At 38.6% G+C, this 22,365-nt stretch overlaps 2 protein-coding genes across 2 annotated transcripts; one reads left to right on the top strand and one right to left on the bottom strand.

Moving 5' to 3' along the window:
• Window positions 1–4: 4 nt before the first annotated feature.
• Window positions 5–7,200, top strand: c1qbp (complement component 1, q subcomponent binding protein). The gene is made up of 6 exons (XM_051668032.1): window positions 5–352; window positions 4,040–4,190; window positions 4,961–5,048; window positions 5,442–5,537; window positions 5,702–5,827; window positions 6,709–7,200. Exons 1-6 carry the CDS (start codon window positions 115–117, stop codon window positions 6,856–6,858), a joined length of 849 nt encoding a protein of 282 aa, XP_051523992.1. The 5' UTR covers window positions 5–114; the 3' UTR covers window positions 6,859–7,200.
• Window positions 7,201–7,338: 138 nt separating this feature from the next.
• rpain (RPA interacting protein) lies at window positions 7,339–20,805 on the bottom strand. Its single transcript, XM_051668147.1, has 7 exons — window positions 20,657–20,805; window positions 19,952–20,137; window positions 15,334–15,406; window positions 13,716–13,830; window positions 8,781–8,844; window positions 8,374–8,514; window positions 7,339–8,265 (listed from the first exon to the last, which is right to left on the bottom strand). Exons 1-7 carry the CDS (start codon window positions 20,726–20,728, stop codon window positions 8,236–8,238), a joined length of 681 nt encoding a protein of 226 aa, XP_051524107.1. The 5' UTR covers window positions 20,729–20,805; the 3' UTR covers window positions 7,339–8,235.
• Between the last annotated feature and the right edge of the window lie 1,560 nt (window positions 20,806–22,365).

The raw sequence follows: 22,365 nt of genomic DNA, 5'->3' as shown, positions 1-22,365 counted from the left end.
CCGAGGTCACGGTGTCCTTCCCCACGTGTTTGTCAGCGTAATCCGCGATCATTCGGGAAGAGCCGCTCTCTGTCTGTCTGTTACCAGGACTGTGAACCGATCCGACCCGCAGTCATGCTGAAGTCTCTGAGCCGCGCCGCTCACCTCGCAGCCCGTTTCTCCAGCAGAAGCGCTTCTGTTCCCGTTACTCCTGTCATCAGATCCGCGTTAAATCCCAGCAGCAGACCCTTCACCAGGTCCATCTGGAGCATGTGTCATAACGGAGCGGCATCAGGGTACAGGCCGAAGCTGCTCACTTCTAAGGGGCTTCTTCCTTCAGCGTCCTGCGGCTGTGGAGGTCTCCACACAGATGGTAAACATCTAATACACAACTGTATTATTAGTTTTTTCATAAGTTAACTTGGTGTTTACCGCAAACAAAAAAGTACAATGGTTGTATTACTGTAAATACTTCATGTCATCATTCAGAAGCACGGTACAGATCAAAGTAACGCGCGCTCTGATACCGTCACTGTACCGTGTAATTTCCAGGCTGTAAAACATGTAAATTAATAGAAAATTAAAAGTTATGTGATTTTTATTTTTTTATTATTTTTGTTTGTTTGTAATGCATTTAAATTTCTCTAGAATTGCGCAGGTCTGAAGTATTTCATCAGCGAGGAATTGCTCTTTTGTGAATGCACTCTATATAAAATATATTAAAATTCGTATGCTGTAAACGTTAAAGGTGCATTCAGTAATTTCTTTTTCCTCATTCAAAAAGTTTTACTTTTAAAGACATGAATTGTAAGTTTTAAACGCATGTATAAAATCACGCGAACTTACATGAGATGAAGACTCCAGTCATATCAGTAACCTTTTAAAAACTGCCATGTTGGCAGGGGCGGAGCTAGGGGGCAGCCAGGGGTGGCCGTGGACCGAAGCCTGGCCATCCTATTGGCCACCCTACTGGCAATTGCCATTTTGGTAATTTGCACCCCACCCCCCACCACGATGATACGATCAACACACCCCTCTTCATCCGACGACATGAACAACACCCACCCCCTCCGTCCTTCCAACGATACGAATAACAACACATTCACCGCTATGACGATACAAACAACGCCACCATCCAACGATACAAATAACAACACCCCACCCCCCCGTCCGACGATACGAACAGCACCGCCCCCCCCATGTCCGATGATACGATCAACACACCCCTCTTCATCCGACGACATGAACAACACCCCCCCATCTGTCCATCCAACGATACGAACAACAACACATTCGCCGCTATGACGATACAAATAACACCACCCCCCCGTCCGACGATACAAACAACACCACCCCGTCCGACGATACGAACAACAACATCCCCTCACATCCGACGATACGAACAACAACATCCCCCCCATCCGACGATACGAACAACACCTCCCCCCACGTCCGACGATACGAACAACAATACCCCCCCGTCTGACGATACAAACAATAACACCCCTCCATCCGACGATATGAACAACACCACCCCCCCATCCGCCAATACAAATAATAACACCCCCCCATCCAACGATACAAACAACACACCCCCGAACCACCCCGTCCAACAATACGAACAACACCCCCCTTCGTCCGACGACACGAACAACACCGCCCCCCCCCGTCCGACGACATGAACAACACCGCCCCCCCCCGTCCGACGACACGAACAACACCGCCCCGCCCCCCCCCCCCCCCCCCGACGACACGAACAACACCCCCCCCCGTCCGATGATACGAACAACACCACAGCACCCCGTCCGACGATATGAACAACAACATCCCCCCCCCCCGTCCGAAGATACGAACAACACCACCCCACTGACATCTGATGCAGTACTTGCATTTTGTGAAACAAAGTTAGATATTTTCATGTGTTTTTGATCAGGAAACAAACAAATGACCTTGACACTGAATGACAAATGTCAGGAGGACTTAAGGCTGAACTTCAAACAACCAATGAAACAACATCCATTCAGCATGGTCAAAATGTCTACCACTAGTGACATTTTGAATTCTTTTGTCATTTCAATTTGACATTTTACAATATAAGTTATACTGTTATCATAACAGTTTGAGTAAAAAGTGAAATTGAAATATTGACATTCTAGAATTTCTTAGTACTTGGTATGTTGCCCCTTTTGCACGCACTCAAGCTGGCATGGAAGATTGTGTAAAACCTGATGATCATGTTACCCAGCATGATTTGAGAGTTTTCCAAGAGCATCTTGTGTGATTTAGTGGAAGCAAGAAATTCTTCTCTACAAAGTACTTAACATGATCAATGTTTGATAAGTGACCTTGAAATAGTCTTAAATATTTCTTAATTTTACGTAGGGCTTGGCGATTATTTTTGATTTGATCAATTAATTCAAATTGACATTTTGAAAAAAAAAATCTTAAATCGAGGAATTGAAGTTTTTCATTAAAAATATTAGCAAATGCCATCCCCAATCAGCTGCATATGTGTGCATGCTCCAAATGAACATAACAGGTTAATGACATGGAGACTGATATGAAAGACACCGGTAATATTTCCAGTGCGATTGTTGATTGTAGCTCGACTTCGTTTATAATGCTTGCATAGACCGGCTTAATCAGACCGTAACTGGCCTCGGTGTTGTATGCATGCTGATGAACAAAATTGGCTCCTTTTCTTTAAATGCTCATAATAAAGCTTAATTTATGTGACAGTTACTGGCGCTTCATATAAAATCATATGGATAGGCTATAAATGTGAGAATCAAATATTCACCGCTCCTCGTTTTACATTGATGATTTAGATAGATCGCTAATTATTGCTTTGACCTGTGATGTGTTTCAAGTGTACTGCAAATATTGCCAACATTTGGGAAGCGATCATTTTGACTAACTTTGCAAGAGTTGAATTGTAATAATTGTCATTTGAAATTGCTGCGCTGCTCAGGGTGTACCACAAAAACCCACTAGAGGGTGCCGCGTGCTCACACAGCGCTGACTGAAATGGTGAATGCAGATTATCAGATTTTAAAATGCAGCCTTTTGCTGTTTAGCAATCACACAAGGCCATATTGCGATTTCAGTCTTAATTTAATAAATCATTCAGTCTTAATGGGTACCATATCGATGTCTGCAGGTTTTATGGCATTTTGTTTTGTTCCTTTTTCCATATCCATGAAGCAAGTTCATTTCCCCATTTCTAAACTGGATAAAAACTTATCTTGACTGAATTTTTTCTGATGTCTGGACTCTATCTGCAGGGGTTTGTGATTATACATACAAACTGTTTGATGTACATTGATTTATTTCTAGATAAACGTAATAATTTTAGAATCCGTGCATCTTATCACGTGGCTTGTTGAGCGCGTTGCCACGGAGACATAGCGCGTGTGGAGGCTTCACGCCATCCACTGCAGCAACGCCGCTCAACTCACCACGCGCCTCACTGAGAACGAACCACATTATGATCATTATGGTTACCACGACCACGAGGCTGGTTGCCCTCCCTAGCAACCAAGCCAATTTGGTTGCTTAGGAGACTTGGCAACTCCAGGGGTGGTAGCCAGCATCTTTACCACTGAGCTACCCAGGCCCCCTAGATATTTATTTCTATAAAACTTTCTAGATGGACTTGGTTTAGATAAAAAAAAAAAAATAATAATAATAATAACTACGTTGGCAAGAAGTATTTTGCAGTTTTCTTATTTTATACTACTATTTCTGAACATCTTGGCTATTTTAAATAAATTTGATTTTAATTGAATTTCCATTTACACTATGTTGACAACTTCCAGTTTGGTGTACTTTTGTTTTGCATTTTTTTGCATGTTTTTTTTTTTTTTTTTTTTTGCATTTTTCTTGCACACCTGTTTTCTGTAATGGATAGAATTGGATTTGCTAAGTGTTCTCACTGTACACACACACACACACATCCTTTCAACCAGCCACTACTAGTATTTTGTTGTTGGTAAAACTGTTGTTTTTTTATGTTGTAACGCTGTTTTTAATGTATGTTGATTCTGTCTTTATTCTTCAGGTGATAAAGCTTTTGCAGAATTTCTCACGGACGAACTCAAAGAAGAAAAGAAGATTCAAAAGAACAAGACACTTCCTAAAATGTCTGGCGGGTGGGAGCTTGAACTGAACGGCACGGAAGCTAAACTTATCCGCTCAATCGCTGGAGAAAAGTAAGGATGAATTACAGACAATCAGAATAATATATTATTAATTAAAAAAATATATATATTGGGGGCCTGGGTAGCTCAGTGGTAAAATACGCTGGCTACCACCCCTGGAGTTCACTAGCTCGCTAGTTCGAATCCGGGGCATGCTGAGTGAATCCAGTCAGGTCTCCTAAGCAACCAAATTGGCCCGGTTGCTAGGGAGGGTAGAGTCACATGGGGTAACCTCCACATGGTCGCTATAATGTGGTTCAATCTTGATGGGGTGTGTGGTGAGTGGAGCGCGGATGCTGCGGTGGATGGTGTGAAGCCTCCACACGCGCTATGTCTCCGTGGCAACGTGCTCAACAAGCCACGTGATAAGATGCGCGGGTTGACGATCTCAGACGCGGAGGCAGCTGGGATTCGTCCTCCGCCACCCCGGATTGAGGCGAATCACTACGTGACCACGAGGACTTAAAAAAGCACACTGGGAATTGGGCATTCCAAATTGGGGAGAAAAAGGAGAAAAGAAAAAATATATATATTAAAATTAATTTATTAAACAAATAGTTCCAGGATTCATTTGATTGGACCAGATTTATGGGATCCGCTTAAGAACAGCCATTACCGTGGTAAAATTACTGTAAATCACCGACTCTCGTAGCTTATTGCTTTATTTGCATTCTGCTTTTTTCGTATCTTACAGTTTAAGTGGATAATATTGGCCCAGGGATTTAGTCATTCTTATGGTACATTGTAATGAATAATACTAAAATGTTGTTTTGTGTCGTTAGAGTCACCATCACTTTCAACGTGAACAACAGTATCCCACCACAACTGGAGGAAGAGCCTGAACAGACACAGAAGGGACAGGAGAACGAGGTATTACTGATTCACTGATTCATGCTGGAAAAACTTGTGACAGAGGAGGATTCGGAGATGACTGCATGAAACGTTTGTCTAGTTTTGAGCACAGAAGTGTAGTGTATACTCACACTATGCTATAAATGTGCAAAATGGTAATGAGCAACAGGATATGATGTCATGCTCAAGTGCTTCTGTTTCATAATAGTTTAAGTTTTAAAAGAAACAAATGGAACAGATTCTATTGTGAGTGCCCCTTTAAAAGTGGAGCAGATTTCTAAATTCATGTAGTTTGTAGACTGATATATTGTTTACTTTATATCTGAGTACACATAAAGTCACATTAGATTAATGACTAGCTCTGTCTGTTTCTTCTTTGGCATTTTAATGTTTTTATTGTTTGTGTTTTAGCCTGAAATTGTCTCAACACCTAACTTTGTGGTAGAGGTGACAAAACAGGGAGCAACTAATTCACTAGTGTTTGACTGTCACTTTCCTGAAGATGAGGTGAGTTACCGCAGGATACTTTTACCTGATTGTTGCATGCATTTTGTGTGTGTGTGTGTGTGGTTTGACCATGTGTCCAGCAAATAGTCTGTGTATTATCGTCTCATTATAAAGTGTCACTCAAGTATTGGACATAATATCCAAAGTTCTTTGTGTCTGAGCAGACCAGTCACGGTGAGGGTGAGGAGGAGAGTGATATCTTTGCCATCCGTGAGGTCAGTTTTCAGCCGGAGGGAGACACAGAGTGGAAGGAAACCAGTTACACACTCAACACAGACTCTCTGGACTGGGTAAGACTTTATATTTCTCACTTAAAAAGACGCTAAAGAGCTTGTGTCATTAAGTGTTCAAACTGAACAGATACATCTGGAGGTTTTGATAAATTAACTTTTTTTGCATTGACAGTTGACAAATATGGATTTTTCAAATATGATTGTGTGTGTGTATATATATATATATATGTAGTATGTAGTTATTTAATTTTCATTAACCTTTTGAGGTCAGATGGGCCTGTCGAGACAAAAATAGTTATCAAAATATTAATAACTACAGTCTTGACCAACACAAAATAGGTATCGTTTTAAAGTTTAGAAGCTCAACTTTCCAATGCATGCAGGCATTATGACCAAAACTGAACAAGTGCGTTGAAATTTGCAGATAAATCAGAAGTGTTCCGTTTTTATAATTTATTTAAAAAAAAAAAATCTGTAAAAACATCGAACTGATCAAATAGTCATGTGTCATATGTTGTTGGAAAGCTCCCAAAGAGTAGAATACAACCAGCCTATTTGTTTTACTCTTAGACACAAATATAGACAGTAATAGCTAAGTATATGTCTTTGACATACATGTTACATATAAACAGGTGTCGCTTATAACGTCAGAAAAAATAAACGGAACATAAAATATCACATAGCATTGTTTAGAGGCGGCGATTATCTTTCAAACGAGTCCACACACAAGATAATCAGATGCATAGATCATTAGATAATCCACATGAAGCACAATGTGTACACATCACAATGTGCTATCTGGGTAAAAACACGTTAGCTTTCCTGGATCTGATGACTTCATCCGAATTGCTGAAATTAAAAGAACACTTGATGTGCACCCTTTGTATAGCGTGTGCTCAGAACACTGCAACGACCTCTGACCCCTTTGACTCTCTTAGGCATTGTATGACCATCTGATGGACTTTCTGGCTGACCGCGGCGTTGACAACACGTTTGCTGATGAGCTGATTGAGTTGAGCACGTCACTGGAGCATCAGGAGTACATCAAGTTCCTGGAAGATCTCAGCAGCTTCGTCAAATGCAAATAATCTGTGTTGTTTTTGTACAGTCTAGATTTATCCCAAACTTTGTGATGCTTCTGGTTCATGTGGGTCTCTAATGTGATGACTAAATGAAGAAAAAGACAAACATATTTAATTAAATTTTTCATGTTATATCAGCGCAGGATATGCACCAGGCTGTTAGTTGAGTTTTCAGGTCTTGACAGTCAGGAATTTAAAAATAGCGCTCCCAAACTGAACATTTTTCAGAATTGAGCCTCATTATTACTCAGCCAAATTAATGGGAAAACATCACATGTATATTGATGTTTGTCCTGCTTTACTTCACATTTAATGACAGTCTTTCTAATAAAAGCCATTGAAAAGTTACTCAAATGTTGCATCCCTTTATTCAGAAATATCATGTCACGATTCCAGTTTTGTATGATACATTGTGTGTAGTTTGTTTGTTGCAGAATTACACACTTGACTATAAATGAAACGAATGATCGACCATGTGTGTGGCAAACTAAACATAAACATACACAACATTTCTGGGGGGGGGGACCTACTGTTGATTGTGGCATTACATTTTGGTTATATCAATTAAATTATATATTCTGATTAAAACAATACAGTAATACAAAAATGTACATCTGCATAAAGGCAGGAAAACAAAATACAACCACCATTTAACTTGAGAATTTTGTTTTTCTTTTTTTTCGTTCCCTCGCAATAAATTTACCATGGTTTTACTACAATAATATTTTAACGGTTTTACTATACAAACACCATAGTATAATAATGGTTACTGTAGTAAAACCATGGCTTTACTATAGTAGTAACTACGACAGTTCCATTTTTTTTGGCAGAAACGATGGTTTTAATACAGTATACTATATCCATATAGTCACCATGGTTTTACTGTAGATTAACCATGGTTAATCTTGTGGTTACTATGGTTTTACTACAAATACCATGGCATTTGTAGCTGAACCATAACCACAAAGATTTTTAGTACCATAGTTTTCATTTTCCTGCATTATTACTATGGTTTTACTATGAATATCAAGGTGAAAATATGGTTACTGTAGTAGATCCATGGTAAATTTATTGCGAGGGCATGCAAAACTATTTCAGAAAAAGTCCTCTCAGAGGCTCCGTACTTTCTGGTAGTTTTAAAACACACAAGCTCATTAACTGATCCAAAACAATACAAGAGAAATAAAGAAAAGTTCAGTTTTTTTAATAACAGTTACATGATTAAAGCCATTTTTATTTATGGTTTGCTTAGAAACAAACAAATCAGTACCCTAGCGTAGTGAATGCTAAAGATTAAAAATAAAGTCTTTATTATTTCAAGGAAATAAAATATTCGATACACTTAAAAATATCCGCCCAGACTCTGTAGTGCAGATGAACCGCTCACAGGACAACAGACAGATAGTCACACACCTAAATCAGAAAGATAATACAAAGATTCATTCACAGTGAACACAGGAATCTAACTTTGGCCATGTTAAAACGCACTGTAGTGAAAATGCCTGTGAACTATATTAATACCTTGCAGCTGATCATGAGGTTTGGTGACCCGTCAGTGTTAAAGGCCATTGAGAACGTGGGGTTGTGAAGACAGTCCTCCATGTGCTCCGTGACGCGTCTTTCAAGGAGATTCTGCAAAACCTCCGATGTGATGTTCCTACCCTGGGGAGACATGGAAACAGAATCCCATTTTAAACTATTGTAGTTTAACAGGCCAAGCTACTATTAAACATTGTTGCTGTTTCAAACCCGTATGGCTTTCTTTTGTGGAATACAAGAGTAGATGTTAGGCACAATGTTACCATCAGTCACCATTCACTTTCATTGTATGCAAAAAAAAAAAAAAAAAAAAAAGCTACAATAAATGTGAATGGAGACTGAAGTTAACATTTTCCCTAAACATCTCCTTTTGTGCTGTAATAACTCACAATTGTGTTGACGTAAAGTCCACATGGACATGATGTAAAATGGCTGTTTACGGTCAGATTATTCCTGCAAAATTGAGAAAACCACAATGAGATCATATCAAAAACATAAATATAGCTGCAAGCAGCGATTAACGGGGTTCAAGCATTCTAAGGCCTTTAAGTGCATGTGATTAAAGATCTCTCATAATTAATATGGCCTTTTTAACATTTCTGACTGTTATAGCATCGCCTGTTGTCTGATCTCCAGCAAATTTGGGACACTTCTTCAGAATCACGTCACATTTGTGTCCTAAATTTGATGAAAATCGCATTTGTCGTTTAGGAGTTATAAGCTTTTGTGTAAACTACAGTGCATCCGGAAAGTATTCACAGCGCTTCACTTTTTCCACATTTTGTTATGTTACAGCCTTATTCCAAAATGGATTAAATTCATTATTTTCCTCACAATTCTACAAACAATACCCCATAATGACACCGTGAAAGTAGTTGGTTTGAAATCTTTGCAAAGTTATTAAAAATAAAAAATGAAAAAAATTACATGTACATAAGTATTCACAGCCTTTGCCATGACACTCAAAATTGAGCTCAGGTGCATCCTGTTTCCATTGAACATCCTTGAGATGTTTCTACAACTTGATTGGAGTCCACCTGTGGTAAATTCAGTTGATTGGACATGATTTGGAAAGGCACACACCTGTCTATATAAGGTCCCACAGTTAACAGTGCATGTCAGAGCACAAACCAAGCCATGAAGTACAAGGAATTGTCTGTAGACCTCTGAGACAGGATTGTATCGAGGCACAGATCTGGGGAAGGGTACAGAAACATTTCTGCAGCATTGAAGGTCCCAATGAGCACAGTGGCCTCCATCATCCGTAAATGGAAGAAGTTTGGAACCACCAGGACTCTTCCTAGAGCTGGCCGCCTGGCCAAACTGAGCGATCGGGGGAGAAGGGCCTTAGTCAGGGAGGTGACCAAGAACCCGATGGTCACACTGACAGAGCTCCAGCATTTCTCTGTGGAGAGAGGAGAACCTTCCAGAAGAACAACCATCTCTGCAGCACTCCACCAATCAGGCCTGTATGGTAGAGTGGCCAGACGGAAGCCACTCCTCAGTAAAAGGCACATGACAGCCCACCTGGAGTTTGCCAAAAAGGCACCTGAAGGACTCTCAGACCATGAGAAACAAAGACTGAACTCTTTGGCAAGCGTCATGTCTGGAGAAAACCAGGCACCGCTCATCACCTGGCCAATATCATCCCTACAGTGAAGCATGGTGGTGGCAGCATCATGCTGTGGGGATGTTTTTCAGCGGCAGGAACTGGGAGACTAGTCAGGATTGAGGGAAAGATGAATGCAGCAATGTACAGAGACATCCTTGATGAAAACCTGCTCCAGAGCGCTCTGGACCTCAGACTGGGGTGAAGGTTCATCTTCCAACAGGACAACGACCCTAAGCACACAGCCACGATAACAAAGGAGTGGCTCCTGGACAACTCTGTGAATGTCCTTGAGTGGCCCAGCCAGAGCCCAGACTTGAACCCGATTGAACATCTCTGGAGAGATCTGAAAATGGCTGTGCACCGACGCTCCCCATCCAACCTGATGGAGCTTGAGAGGTCCTGCAAAGAAGAATGGGAGAAATTGCCCAAAAATAGGTGTGCCAAGCTTGTAGCATCATACTCAAAAAGACTTGAGGCTGTAATTGGTGCCAAAGGTGCTTCAACAAAGTATTGAGCAAAGGCTGTGAATACTTATGTACATGCGATTTTTTTTTTTTTTTTTTTTTTTTTATAAATTTGCAAAGATTTCAAACAAACTTCTTTCATGTTGTCATTATGGGGTATTGTTTGTAGAATTGAGGAAAATAATGAATTTAATCCATTTTGGAATAAGGCTGTAACATAACAAAATGTGGAAAAAGTGAAGTGCTGTGAATACTTTCCGGATGCACTGTAGGCCAGGCCCATATTTTTTTTAATAGCCAAGCCAAATAAAAAAGGTCAACATACTATTAGGACTAGTTTGCATAAGTAGGTTTCTTCAATAATCTGAAATATTTTACGAACGATTAGATTGACACCAACTGTTCTCGAGGCAAAATCTTTCAAAATGGTGAGCTCTAAAGAGTTTAAAACACCGTAGATTATACAACCGTTTACACACATGTAAAACACGAGCGCCTCGCAGTGGCCAATTTTTTTCAATTTTGTACAGACCTCTTGGGCCAAGAGTCAAATAGGCCCACCATGTTTTATTCCAATCGGCCTTTGTAAACCTTGTCAAATAGCTGCTGACAGTTAATTGGTCAATGGCGGCCATGTTTTTCAAGATATGCGACTGTCCTCATAAACTTTGATGGCACCTTGGACAAAGTTTCAAGTCGATCGAACTAATGATTCCATAGTTAGAGCTACTTTTAGGTTTGTCATTGGTATAGCGCCACCACGTGGCAGAAGTGCACAATTTTTTTATTGTGTCCTCAGATTGAACCCATACACAAGTGTCCCAAATTTGGTAAAAATATCTCATTCTGTTCAAGAGTTATAGTCATTTAAGTAAAAGTGGCCACACACACACTTCTAACGGTTTGGCGTAACGTTGCGACTGTAAATCGAAAGTTAAAAGGATGTTTTTTGATAATTATTTATATTGGGACCCCAGCAAACACCCTAGTACTACACTGAAAAAGTAGATTTGCCAAAAATCCAATACAACAAATAGTTTATTAATGAAATCGGAGATATACATTTGAAGTCAGTAGTTTACATACACCTTCGGCAAATACATTTAAACTCAGTTTTTCACAATTCCTGACATTTAATCGTAGAAAACATTCCCTGTCTTTGGTCAGTTAGGATCACTATTTTAAGAATGTGAAAAGTCAGAATAATAGTAGAGAGAATGATTTATTTCAGCTTTTATTTCTTTCATCACATTCCCAGTGGGTCAGAAGTTTACATACACTTTGTTAGTATTTGGTAGTATTGCCTTTAAATTGTTTAACTTGGGTCAAATGTTTTGGGTATCCTTCCACAAGCGTCTCACAATATGTTGCTGGAATTTTGGCCCATTCCTCCAGACAGAACTGGTGTAACTGTGTCAGGTTTGTAGGCCTCCTTGCTCGCACACGCTTTTTCAGGTCTGCCCACAAATTTTCTATCAGATTGAGGTCAGGGCTTTGTGATAGCCACTCCAATACCTTGACTTTGTCGTCCTTAAGCCATTTTGCCACAACTTTGGAGGTATGCTTGGGGGTCATTGTCCATTTGGAAGACCCATTTGCGACCGAGCTTTAACATCCTGGCTGATGTCTTGAGATGTTGCTTCAATATATCCACATAATTTTCCTTCCTCATGATGCCATCTATTTTGTGAAGTGCACCAGTCCCTCCTGCAGCAAAGCACCCCCACAACATGATGCTGCCACCCCCATGCTTCACGGTTGGGATGGTGTTCTTCAGCTTGCAAGGCTCACCCTTTTTCCTCCAAACATAACGATGGTCATTATGGCCAAACAGTTAAATTTGTTTCATTATACCAGAGGACATTTCTCCAAAAAGTAAGATCTTTGTCCCCATGTGCACTTGCAAACTATAGTCTGGCTTTATGGCGGTTTTGGAGCACTGGCTTCTTCCTTGCTGAGCAGCCTTTCAGGTTGTTGATATAGGACTTGTTTTACTGTGGATATAGATACTTGTACACCCGTTTCCTCCAGCATCTTCACAAGGTCCTTTGCTGTTGTTCTGGGATTCATTTGCACTTTTCGCACCAAACTACATTCATCTCTAGAAGACAGAATGCGTCAACTTCTGACCCACTGGAATTGTGATATAGTCAATTAAAAGTGAAACAATCTGTCTGTAAACAATTGTTCCATGTGGTCTGATGTGTCCTGATTTACCCTATTCCAAAGTGATTGGCGCATCAGGGTAAGAAGGGAAGCACAAAGCGATGCATTAGTCATGCATAGTGCCCACTGTACAAGCCTCTGGAGGCAGTGTTATGATCTGGGGTTGCTTCAATTGGTCAGGTCTAGGCTCAGCAACGTTATGCAGCAATAAAATGAAGTCAGCTGACTATCTGAATGTACTGAATGACCAGGTTATCCCATCAATGGATTTTTTTCTTCCCTGACGGCACGGGCATATTCCAGGATGACAATGTCAAGATTCATCAGGCTCAAATTGTGAAAGAGTGGTTCAGGGAGCACGAGGAATCATTTTCACACACGAATTGGCCGCCACAGAGTCCTGACCTTAACCTCACTGAAAGTCTTTGGGATGTACTGGAGAAGACTTTACAGAGTGGTACAACTCTCCTGTCATCAATACAAGATCTCAGCCAAAAATTAATGCAACTCTGGATGGAAATAAATGTTGTGATGTTGCATAAGGTGAATGCATGCTATAATCAAAGCTAAAGGTGGTCCAAGGAAATACTAGAGTATGCAACTTCTTTTGGCCAGGCAGTGTATGTAAAATTACTTTTTAAGGTGTATGAAGCACACATGCACCTTAAGAAATATGACAATTTATATGACAATTAATCGTGAAAGCCCTAAAACAGACAATTAATCGTCATAATCAAACTTATTTGTATGACAAGTAATCCTCAGCCAAATTTCATAATCATGAAGGCCTTAGACGTGTCCATGTGAACAATTTTTGGAAAAATTACTCGTGCCATGCACAAAGTAGATGCCCTATACAATTTGCCAAAACTATAGTTTGCTAATATTAAATCTGTGGAATGGTTAAAAAAAAAAATTTGTTTTAATGACTTCAACCTAAGTGTATGTAAACTTCTGACTTCAACTGTACGTTTTGTGTGACATAAGGTTCAGCAGTTATGGCACAAATTGTGTGATTTACTTGATACTGTACTTCGTGCTTGAACCCCTAATAATTTTTTCTAACAAGCCTGAAAGCTTACGCGTGACATATAGGACATATGATCCCTCCACACTGCTCCATTCCCTCCAACACTGAATTTAAATACTGTTCTTCATACTGCATGCTGTTCTGATATTCCTCAAGAATCAAGAGCTCTGAGGAAGAAAAGAGCAAAGTAGAAATAGAGAAAAGTAGAAGTCTCTCTGATATTTTGGGATGCATTTAACAGGTTTCCACACCTTTTGACCAGCAAATTTCCATTCTTTGTTCAGTCATTCTTCACTACTGGATAAGGATTTTAAAAATCATTTGGATTCAGACCAATTCACTAATAAATAATTCAGACTGATTTGTGAACAAGTTTTACTGAAAAGAACCAACTTTTACTCTACACAAATATAACATTTTCGCCAATGAAATTATTTAAGCAGAGCATTACAAGAAAACTGTATATTTACTATAGAAATTTCAAAATGTATTTAATTTCAATGACTTTTCCAGTTTTGGAAATTACATTAAGATTCCCTGATATTTCCAGGTTTCCCTGACCGTGATTATCCTAATATAATAAAAGATTAAAGATGTGTGTAGGCCTGTTGCTATTATTAAATAATCGTCTGATCACAGTTATTTGATCTAACTGCGGATAACAGCGATTATTGTGCACTTGAAATTTCAAACACATTTTAATGCCCAAATAAGGGCATTTCAAGCTAATATATAAATGCCAAAAACGGCGCATTTGTGTGTAATTTAGTTGAACTCAGAGCGTCACTGAGCCGCACCGCAGACGTCAATCAGATCAACTCCTGTCCGGAAGAACGCATGAAGCGACTTGCACCAAACTACTGCGAAAATATAAACAAACAAATATAAACTTTGATAGTGAATTGTAGGGCTGCAACTAACGATTATTTTGATAATCGATTAATCTAACGATTATTCTGCGATTGCAACGATTAATCATTAGCTCAACCGATTATTCAGCTTGTGCCCGACTTAAGGTATTAAACGTGCTTACTAACAATAAAGAGGACAAAATCATCTTTTAAAAATACCTCTAAATAACATTTAAAGGTAAACATTTTAATAAGAAAATACTTTAATAAGTTTTATTCAGTAAAGAAATTCACTACAAAAAATCCTATTGTTATCAAGTGTTTTCGTCTTTTTTTCCATTAAAAATGGTCAAAAAATCCTAAAAACAAGATACATTTACTTAAGAAGCAATATAAGATATTTAGACTTGCTTTAAGAGAATGTATCTTAAATATAAGTGTATTTTGTTCACTTGGTTATACATCTGTGAGTGCAGTAAAGACAAAATACACTTATATTCAAGATCTATTCTCTAAAAGCAAGTCTAAATATCGTATATGCTGCTTCTCAGGTGAATGCATGTTTTTGGAAAGGTGGTCCAACAAAATACTAGAGTATGCAACTTCTTTTGGCCAGGCAGTGTATGTAAAATGACTTTAAGGTGTATGAAGCACACATGCACCTTAAGAAACATGACAATTTATATGGCAATTAATCGTGAAAGCCCTAAAACAGTCAATTAATCGTCATAATCACAATTATTTGTATGATGAGTAATCCTCATCCAAATTTCATAATCATGAAGGCCCTACACGTGTCCACTGAATAAATGCACTAACCTTGCGCTATGAGTTCCTGCTGAATTTCTTCAAATGCTGCCAGTTCATCGAATTCGTGCTGGGCTGTATACACCTGCAAAGTGAAAGTACACCATTAAAGGGATGGTTCAACCAAAAAGGAAAATTCTCTCATCATTTACTCGCCCTTATGCCATCTCAGATGTCTATGACTTTCTTTCTTTTGCAGAACACAAATGAAGATTTTTAGAAGAATACCTCAGCCAGAGGCATAGCTAGACCTTGGCTGATAGGGCTGAAGCCCCGGATCTTTTGTTAATAGCCCCGAATGTTTTTTGTGATGAGAAAAAAGAAAAAAAAAGTAAGGCTTAATGTTAATTGCATCAGGGTACAAAAGCAATAAGTTAGGCTTCAATTCTGGCTTCAAATGTAAATTAATTCCAATCAGTGAGCCCAACTTGCATTAACTGACAGTTCACACTTTGACTTTTATCTGCTGTTTGTGCTCAAGTTCATCAGACATGTTACGAACGCCTCGTGTGGGCGCTTTCTGTTTTCTCTCACGGGGGTGCAGCTTTTCTGTATCAGAGGCACTGAAGCCTTATTTCTAAATATATAATCTATAAGCCTCATTCCTAATCTTCATTTGTTTTTAACAATCCACACACTAAGTAGATTTTATTGCATGCACCAGTCAACTTGTTCGGTTATTCGGGTTTAGTCGGGAGTCGGTATGTGGGAATAAAGAATGTTTATTGCAATGCAAACGCAACTCAAAATAGCAGCACAGTGAGCTATAAGCGTAAATAGCACAATACATAGGTTTTAAAATGATAAAATCTCACATTAAAGTCAAACAAAAATGATCAAACACTTACCGTTTATCAAGCGTTGAAACTTTGCTTTGTTAAAAACAACCTGGAATCATGTTTAATAACAGTCATGAAACCCAACGCAGGTGTTTCATGATGCATTTATAAAAATTAAAGTTTTTTTTTTTTCCTCCCCAATTTGGCATGCCCAATTCCCAATGCACTCTAAGTCCGCGTGGTGGCGTAGTAACTCGTCCTCCGCCACCCAGATTGAGGCGAATCTCAGAAACTGGCAATCCGCACATCACGTGACTTGAGCGCGTTACCGCCGAGACGTAGCGCGCGTGGAGGCCCACGCTATTCTCCGCAGCATCCAGCCAATTTGGTTGCTTAGGAGACCTGGCTGGAGTCACTCAGCACGCCCTGACTCCAGGGGTGGTAGTCAGCGTCAATATTCGCTGAACTACCCAGGCCCACAATTAAAATAATTTTTTTTAACTTTACTCTGTGATCCCAAAATAGTGTTTTATTGGCACTTTAAATAATAATAATAATAATTTAAAAAAAAGATTTCGATAATAAAGCCGGAATATTTTGCAAATAAAATAAAAATGAGAATAATCTTATAATGCTGCAACTGTAAAGTCGTAATAGTTTGAGAATAAAATTGTAGCATTATGATATTAAATTTCATATGAGAACAGTCAAAATTATTAGAATGAAGTCGTAGCATTGTGAGAATAAAGTAGTATATTGTGTGAATAAAGTAGAAATATTAGAGAGAGAGAAAAAAAAAAGTCAATATTATGCTAAACAGAGCGTCATTATCACAACGACAGAACGGACGCCGAGCCAGCAGCTTCATTAATGCAAGAGATGGATTTGGAGGATATAGTTAAATCATACTTTAGGATAGGATTTAGCAAAAAATAAATCCTTGGTCTTTTGGCACATCAGCACAGAGTTATTCGGACTCTGCAGCGGTTATATAGGAAATTTAATTTATTCAGGAGAAAGAACCAGACAGACTCGAGCAGTCCAGATCGGCGTTGTTTTTGGGTTTTCCTCTCTAAAATAATACTGTATACTGAGGGGATATTATCATATACAATATCTTGATATGGACTTATATAACTCACAGCAGTTTCAATTATTTTTCGCTTCACTTGAGTGCGAGCCTATATCTCGCGCCTCCCTTGACAGACGCCCACATGTTGAAAACTCCTGTACTGATGCACACCTCATTCATTAACAGAGAGCTCTCAAAAACTTGTGACCTGTGGCAGGTCCAAAACTTTGAAGCTCAATAAAATCAGAATCAGAATGAGCTTTATTGCCAAGTATGCTTACACATACAAGGAATTTGTCTTGGTGACAGGAGCTTCCAGTGCCAACAATACAAAAACAGCAGCAAGACATAGATAATAATAAAAAATTGTTATACACATACGTACATACATACACACACAGACACACACATAAATACATACACATACGTAGTGCAAATCTAATATAAATCTGTTATCTGTTATGTACAGTGCAAAACATTTTTGTTTTGTTTTTCCCCAGAGGAATGTAATGGCAGAAGAGGTTGGATGTGTTGGATATATAAGAAAGACTAAACTGTGTATTGCACATAATTATTGCTCAATGGGGCAATTTAACCGTTCATGAGATGGATAGCCTGAGGTAAAAATCTGTTCCTGTGACTGACGTTTCTGGTGCTCAGAGCTCTGAAGCGTCGGCCAGAAGGCAACAGTTCAAAAAGGTAGTGGGCAGGGTGAGTGGGGTGCAGAGTGATTTTTTCCAGCCTTTTTCCTCACTCTGGAAGTGTATAGTTCTGGGCAGCGGGCAACCAAATAATCCTCTCAGCAGTCCAAACTGTCCTTTGTAGTTTTCTGATGTCTGATTTCGTAGCTGAACCAAACCAGACAGTTATTGAAGTGCAGAGGACAGACTCAATGACTGCTGAGTAGAACTGTATCAGCAGCACCTGTGGCAGGTTGAACTTCCTCAACTGGCGAAGGAAGTACAACCTCTGCTGGACCTTTTTCACAATGGAGTCAATGTGGGTCTCCCACTTCAGGTCCTGTGAGATGGTAGTGCCCAGGAACCTGAATGACTCCACTGCTGCCACAGTGCTGTTTAGAATGGTGAGGGGGGTCAGTGTTGGGGTGCTCCTCCTAAAGTCCACTATCATCTCCACCGTTTTGAGCGTGTTCAGCTCCAGGTTGTTTTGACTGCACCAGACAGCCAGCTGTTCAACCTCCCTTCTGTATGCAGACTCATCGTCATCTTGGATGAGGCCGATGACAGTGGTGTCGTCTGCAAACTTCAGGAGTTTGACAGAGGGGTCCTTGGCGAAGCAGTCATTGGTGTAGAGGGAGAAGAGTAGTGGGGAGAGCACACATCTCTGGGGGGCACCAGTGCTGATTGTACAGGTGCTGGAAGTGAGTTTCCCCTGTCTCACAAGCTGCTGCCTGTCTGTCAGAAAGCTGGTAATCCACTGACAGATAGATGTGGGAACAGAGAGTTGGTGTGGTTAGTCTGGAGTATAGCTGGGATGATGGTGTTGAAAGCCGAACTGAAGTCCACAAAAAGGATCCTTGCATATGTCCCTGGTCTGTCCAGATGTTGCAGGATATGATACAATCCCATGTTGACTGCATCATCTACAGACCTGTTTGCTCGATAAGCAAATTGAAGGGGATCTAGAAAGGGTCCAGTGATGTTCTTCAGGTGGGCCAACACCAGTTTCTCAAATGATGTCATGACCACAGATGTCAGGGCGACAGGTCTGTAGTCATTAAGTCCTGTGATTTTTGGTTTCTTTGGGACAGGAATAATGATCAAACGCTTGAAGCAGCATGGGACTTCACACTGCTCCAGTGATCTATTGAAGATCTGTGTGAAGATGGGGGCCAGCTGGTTAGCACAGGATCGAAGACACGCTGGTGAGACGCCATCTGGGCCTGAAGCTTTCCTTGTCTTTTGTTTCTGAAAGACACGGCTCACATCATCTTCACAGATCTTAAGTGCAAGTTGAGTAGCAGGAGGGGGGTTGCAGGAGGTGTTGGTGTTAAAGCACATAAAGGCAGCATAAAAGTAGTCCATATGATTCCAGTGGTTAAATCCATGTCTTCAGAAGTGATATGATAGGTGTGGGTGAGAAACAGATCAATATTTAAGTCCTTTTTCACTATAAATCTCCACTTTCACATTCTTCTGTTTTTGGCAATTGACAATCTTCATGCATATCACCACCTAATGGGCAGGGAGAATTTATAGTAAAAAACGACTTCAATATTGATCTGTTTTTCACCCACACCTATCATATCACTTCTGAAGACACTGGAGTCGTATGGATTACTTTTATGCTGCCTGTATGTGCTTTTTTGAGCTTCAAAGTTTTGGACCCTGTTGACTTGCATTGTATGGACCTACAGAGCTGAGATATTCTTCTAAAAATCTCCATTTGTGTTCTGCTGAAGAAAGAAAGTCAAACACATCTGGGATGGCCTGAGGGTGAGTAAATGAAAGAATTTTCATTTCTGGGTGAACTATCCCTTTAAATTTGGTCTATTCCTCACACAAAGCTACTGTGTGATTTCAGAAAACTTCGCTACTTTAATGATATTTGTTGATTTTTTTATATATTTTTTTTTAGTTTGAAAGCCCCTGATGACTGTATGTTTTCTTCATATGATAAGAGCAGCGTGAACATTCTGCTAACTTTCTCCTTTTGTGTTCTACAAAAGTCAGTCAGTCATATAAATTTGGAATCACATGAGATTGAGTAAATAATAATGAAAATTATGACAATGCAGGCATAAACACACGATACGCACATCTCTGATACCGTTTCCGTTCCACAGCGAAGGGAGACTTTGGTTAGACGACTGCAAGGCGCTCCATTCCTCCTCCATCACCTCCTGGACCAGCAGCGAGCTCTTAGATCCACCTGTACCATCTTCAATCTGTCTGAACTTCTCCAGTAACTTTGACCGGCTGTTTTTTAACCGCTCCACACAGCGCTGAGGACACACATAATACAGATTTGTTTTAATTCAAAACAAACTAAGTGACTTGACCGAGTCACCTGGAGTGTCTTTGAGGACACAATGAATGTAGTTCTTGGATCACTCCATACTGGACTCGAACCTGCAACCCTCTGGTTGTAAGTCCTGAGCCAACACACTAAGTCACACCATCACATCAAACCAGAGCAACTCCGACAGACTTCTAACATCACAATATTGCTCCTATATTAAAATGTTTACCTTAAGATCATAATTAAAACCAGAAGAGTAGAGTAAACCCATGATGCATATTTATGTATTGTCAGTATTACAGGTTTCAAGTGTAAACAAACCAGCAGATCACAAAACACGCGGATTTAGTGTTAAAGTCACTATTTTTATGTGCGTTTACTGAAATGACAGGGCTAAAATGAGAGTTTGGTCTTGTCCTTGCTGGTAAATAGTTTTATTTAGGGGTATTATATATCACCCCTAAAGAAGAAATCGCCTCTATTTACAAAACATGATCTTTACCTTCCTGTATGTTTCTTTCCATGGTGGAGTCGTGCCTTTGTACATCGATCTGTGTCTCTGAACCGCGTCCATGATTCGAAAAGATTAATTAAAATCTAAAGACTCGTGCAGCGAAATTCAATCACTGAAAACAATCAGCCATTTTTAACCTTCCGCTGACGTCAGAACATCGCGACGTTATTTCGAGGCTCAAGGGATTTGTAGTCCAGAAGCACTCCAGCTGAACTCAAAGTTTTGTAGTCTTAAATCTTATTTATTTATTATTCAGGTTAATGTTTTATTTAAGTTATTGTATGTTTATATTATTTTTGTTGTTGTTGTTGTTGTTGTTGTTGTTGTTACATTTACTTATTAGGAGTCCATTTATTTAATTCAGATGAATTTATTTTATTTTATGCATTATATTTGATATGCATTGCATTGTTGTTAATTGTTTTTAAAGCAGTACTTTGTATGAATAATTTAATAATGAAATTTAAAATAAATATAGGCATCAAAATAAATTGAAAACAACCACTCTGGCCACACTTTTGATGACACATTTATTGTTAAAGTTATTTTGTCTCAGTCTAATTTTATTTAATGCATTTTTTTAAATTATTATTATGAATGGATCTTTGTGATTTAAATGTATTCCAATAAATAGATAGTTTCCAAACTTATATATATATATGTTTGGAAACAATATATTTATTGGATTACATTTACATATATTCCTTTGCATGGAAAGGATATTTATTAAATATTTATTAATTAAATAAATTGGAAAATTGGAAAAATATCAAATGGAAGTATTATTTTTAATAAGAAACCTAAGTTTAAAATGTGAAAGTAGATTGGAATTTCTTAAAAACTGTTCTACTGTAACATGTATAGAAGATTTTTTTTTCTCTTTTTGAAACTAATTAATTAAATATAAATGAAATTAAGACATGATACTTCATTAGATATTATATGAAGAAGTGATATCTAACTTTTTAGAATTTTTGTATAACTCGTAAATAAATTAACTTTATACGATAATATATGGAATAGGTAAAAAATGTATGATTATACAAAATGACAGCCTGCGTGTAATATTTATTTATTTATTTATTTAAGTTTCCTTAAATGTTTTTGATGATTGGTGCATGTATGCTTTGTATTTGTCCTAAAAATTAAAAAAAAAAAAAAAAAAAAAATATATATATATATATATATATATATATATATATATATATATATATATATATATATATTATTTTTTTTATTTTATTTTTTTACTGAGGTAACTGAATATATATATATATATATATATATATATATATATATATATATATATATATATATATATATGTGTGTGTTTGTGTGTGTGTGTGTGAAATAAATATAATATATTTGAATACATAAATATCTTATTACAGTAGCAACATATTTAAAATTTTAACGTTCATACAATTTTTACTTTAAATATTAGAAGTGCTTTTGTCTATCCTATGTCGTACGCATTAAAAAACACCATAAGATTAGAACACAATAGGTCAGAATTTAAAGCAACAGCGAAATATTTACTAATCAAATAGCACTCGACTAAAAATAGCTGCTCAACATGTCACTGCGGATCAATAGTTGGGACAGAGATCAACTCTTACATAATTTGTGTGCGAGTTTAGACCGCCCTTATGCTCAACTCTCAGACAACTCACTAATACTGTCTTAATCAGTGAGTT

Source organism: Myxocyprinus asiaticus, chromosome 3 (genome assembly GCF_019703515.2).
Source record: "Myxocyprinus asiaticus isolate MX2 ecotype Aquarium Trade chromosome 3, UBuf_Myxa_2, whole genome shotgun sequence".
Lineage (NCBI taxonomy): Eukaryota > Metazoa > Chordata > Actinopteri > Cypriniformes > Catostomidae > Myxocyprinus > Myxocyprinus asiaticus.
The sequence above is the reverse complement of the archived record's forward strand: the minus strand, read 5'-3'. Positions and strand labels throughout refer to the sequence as shown.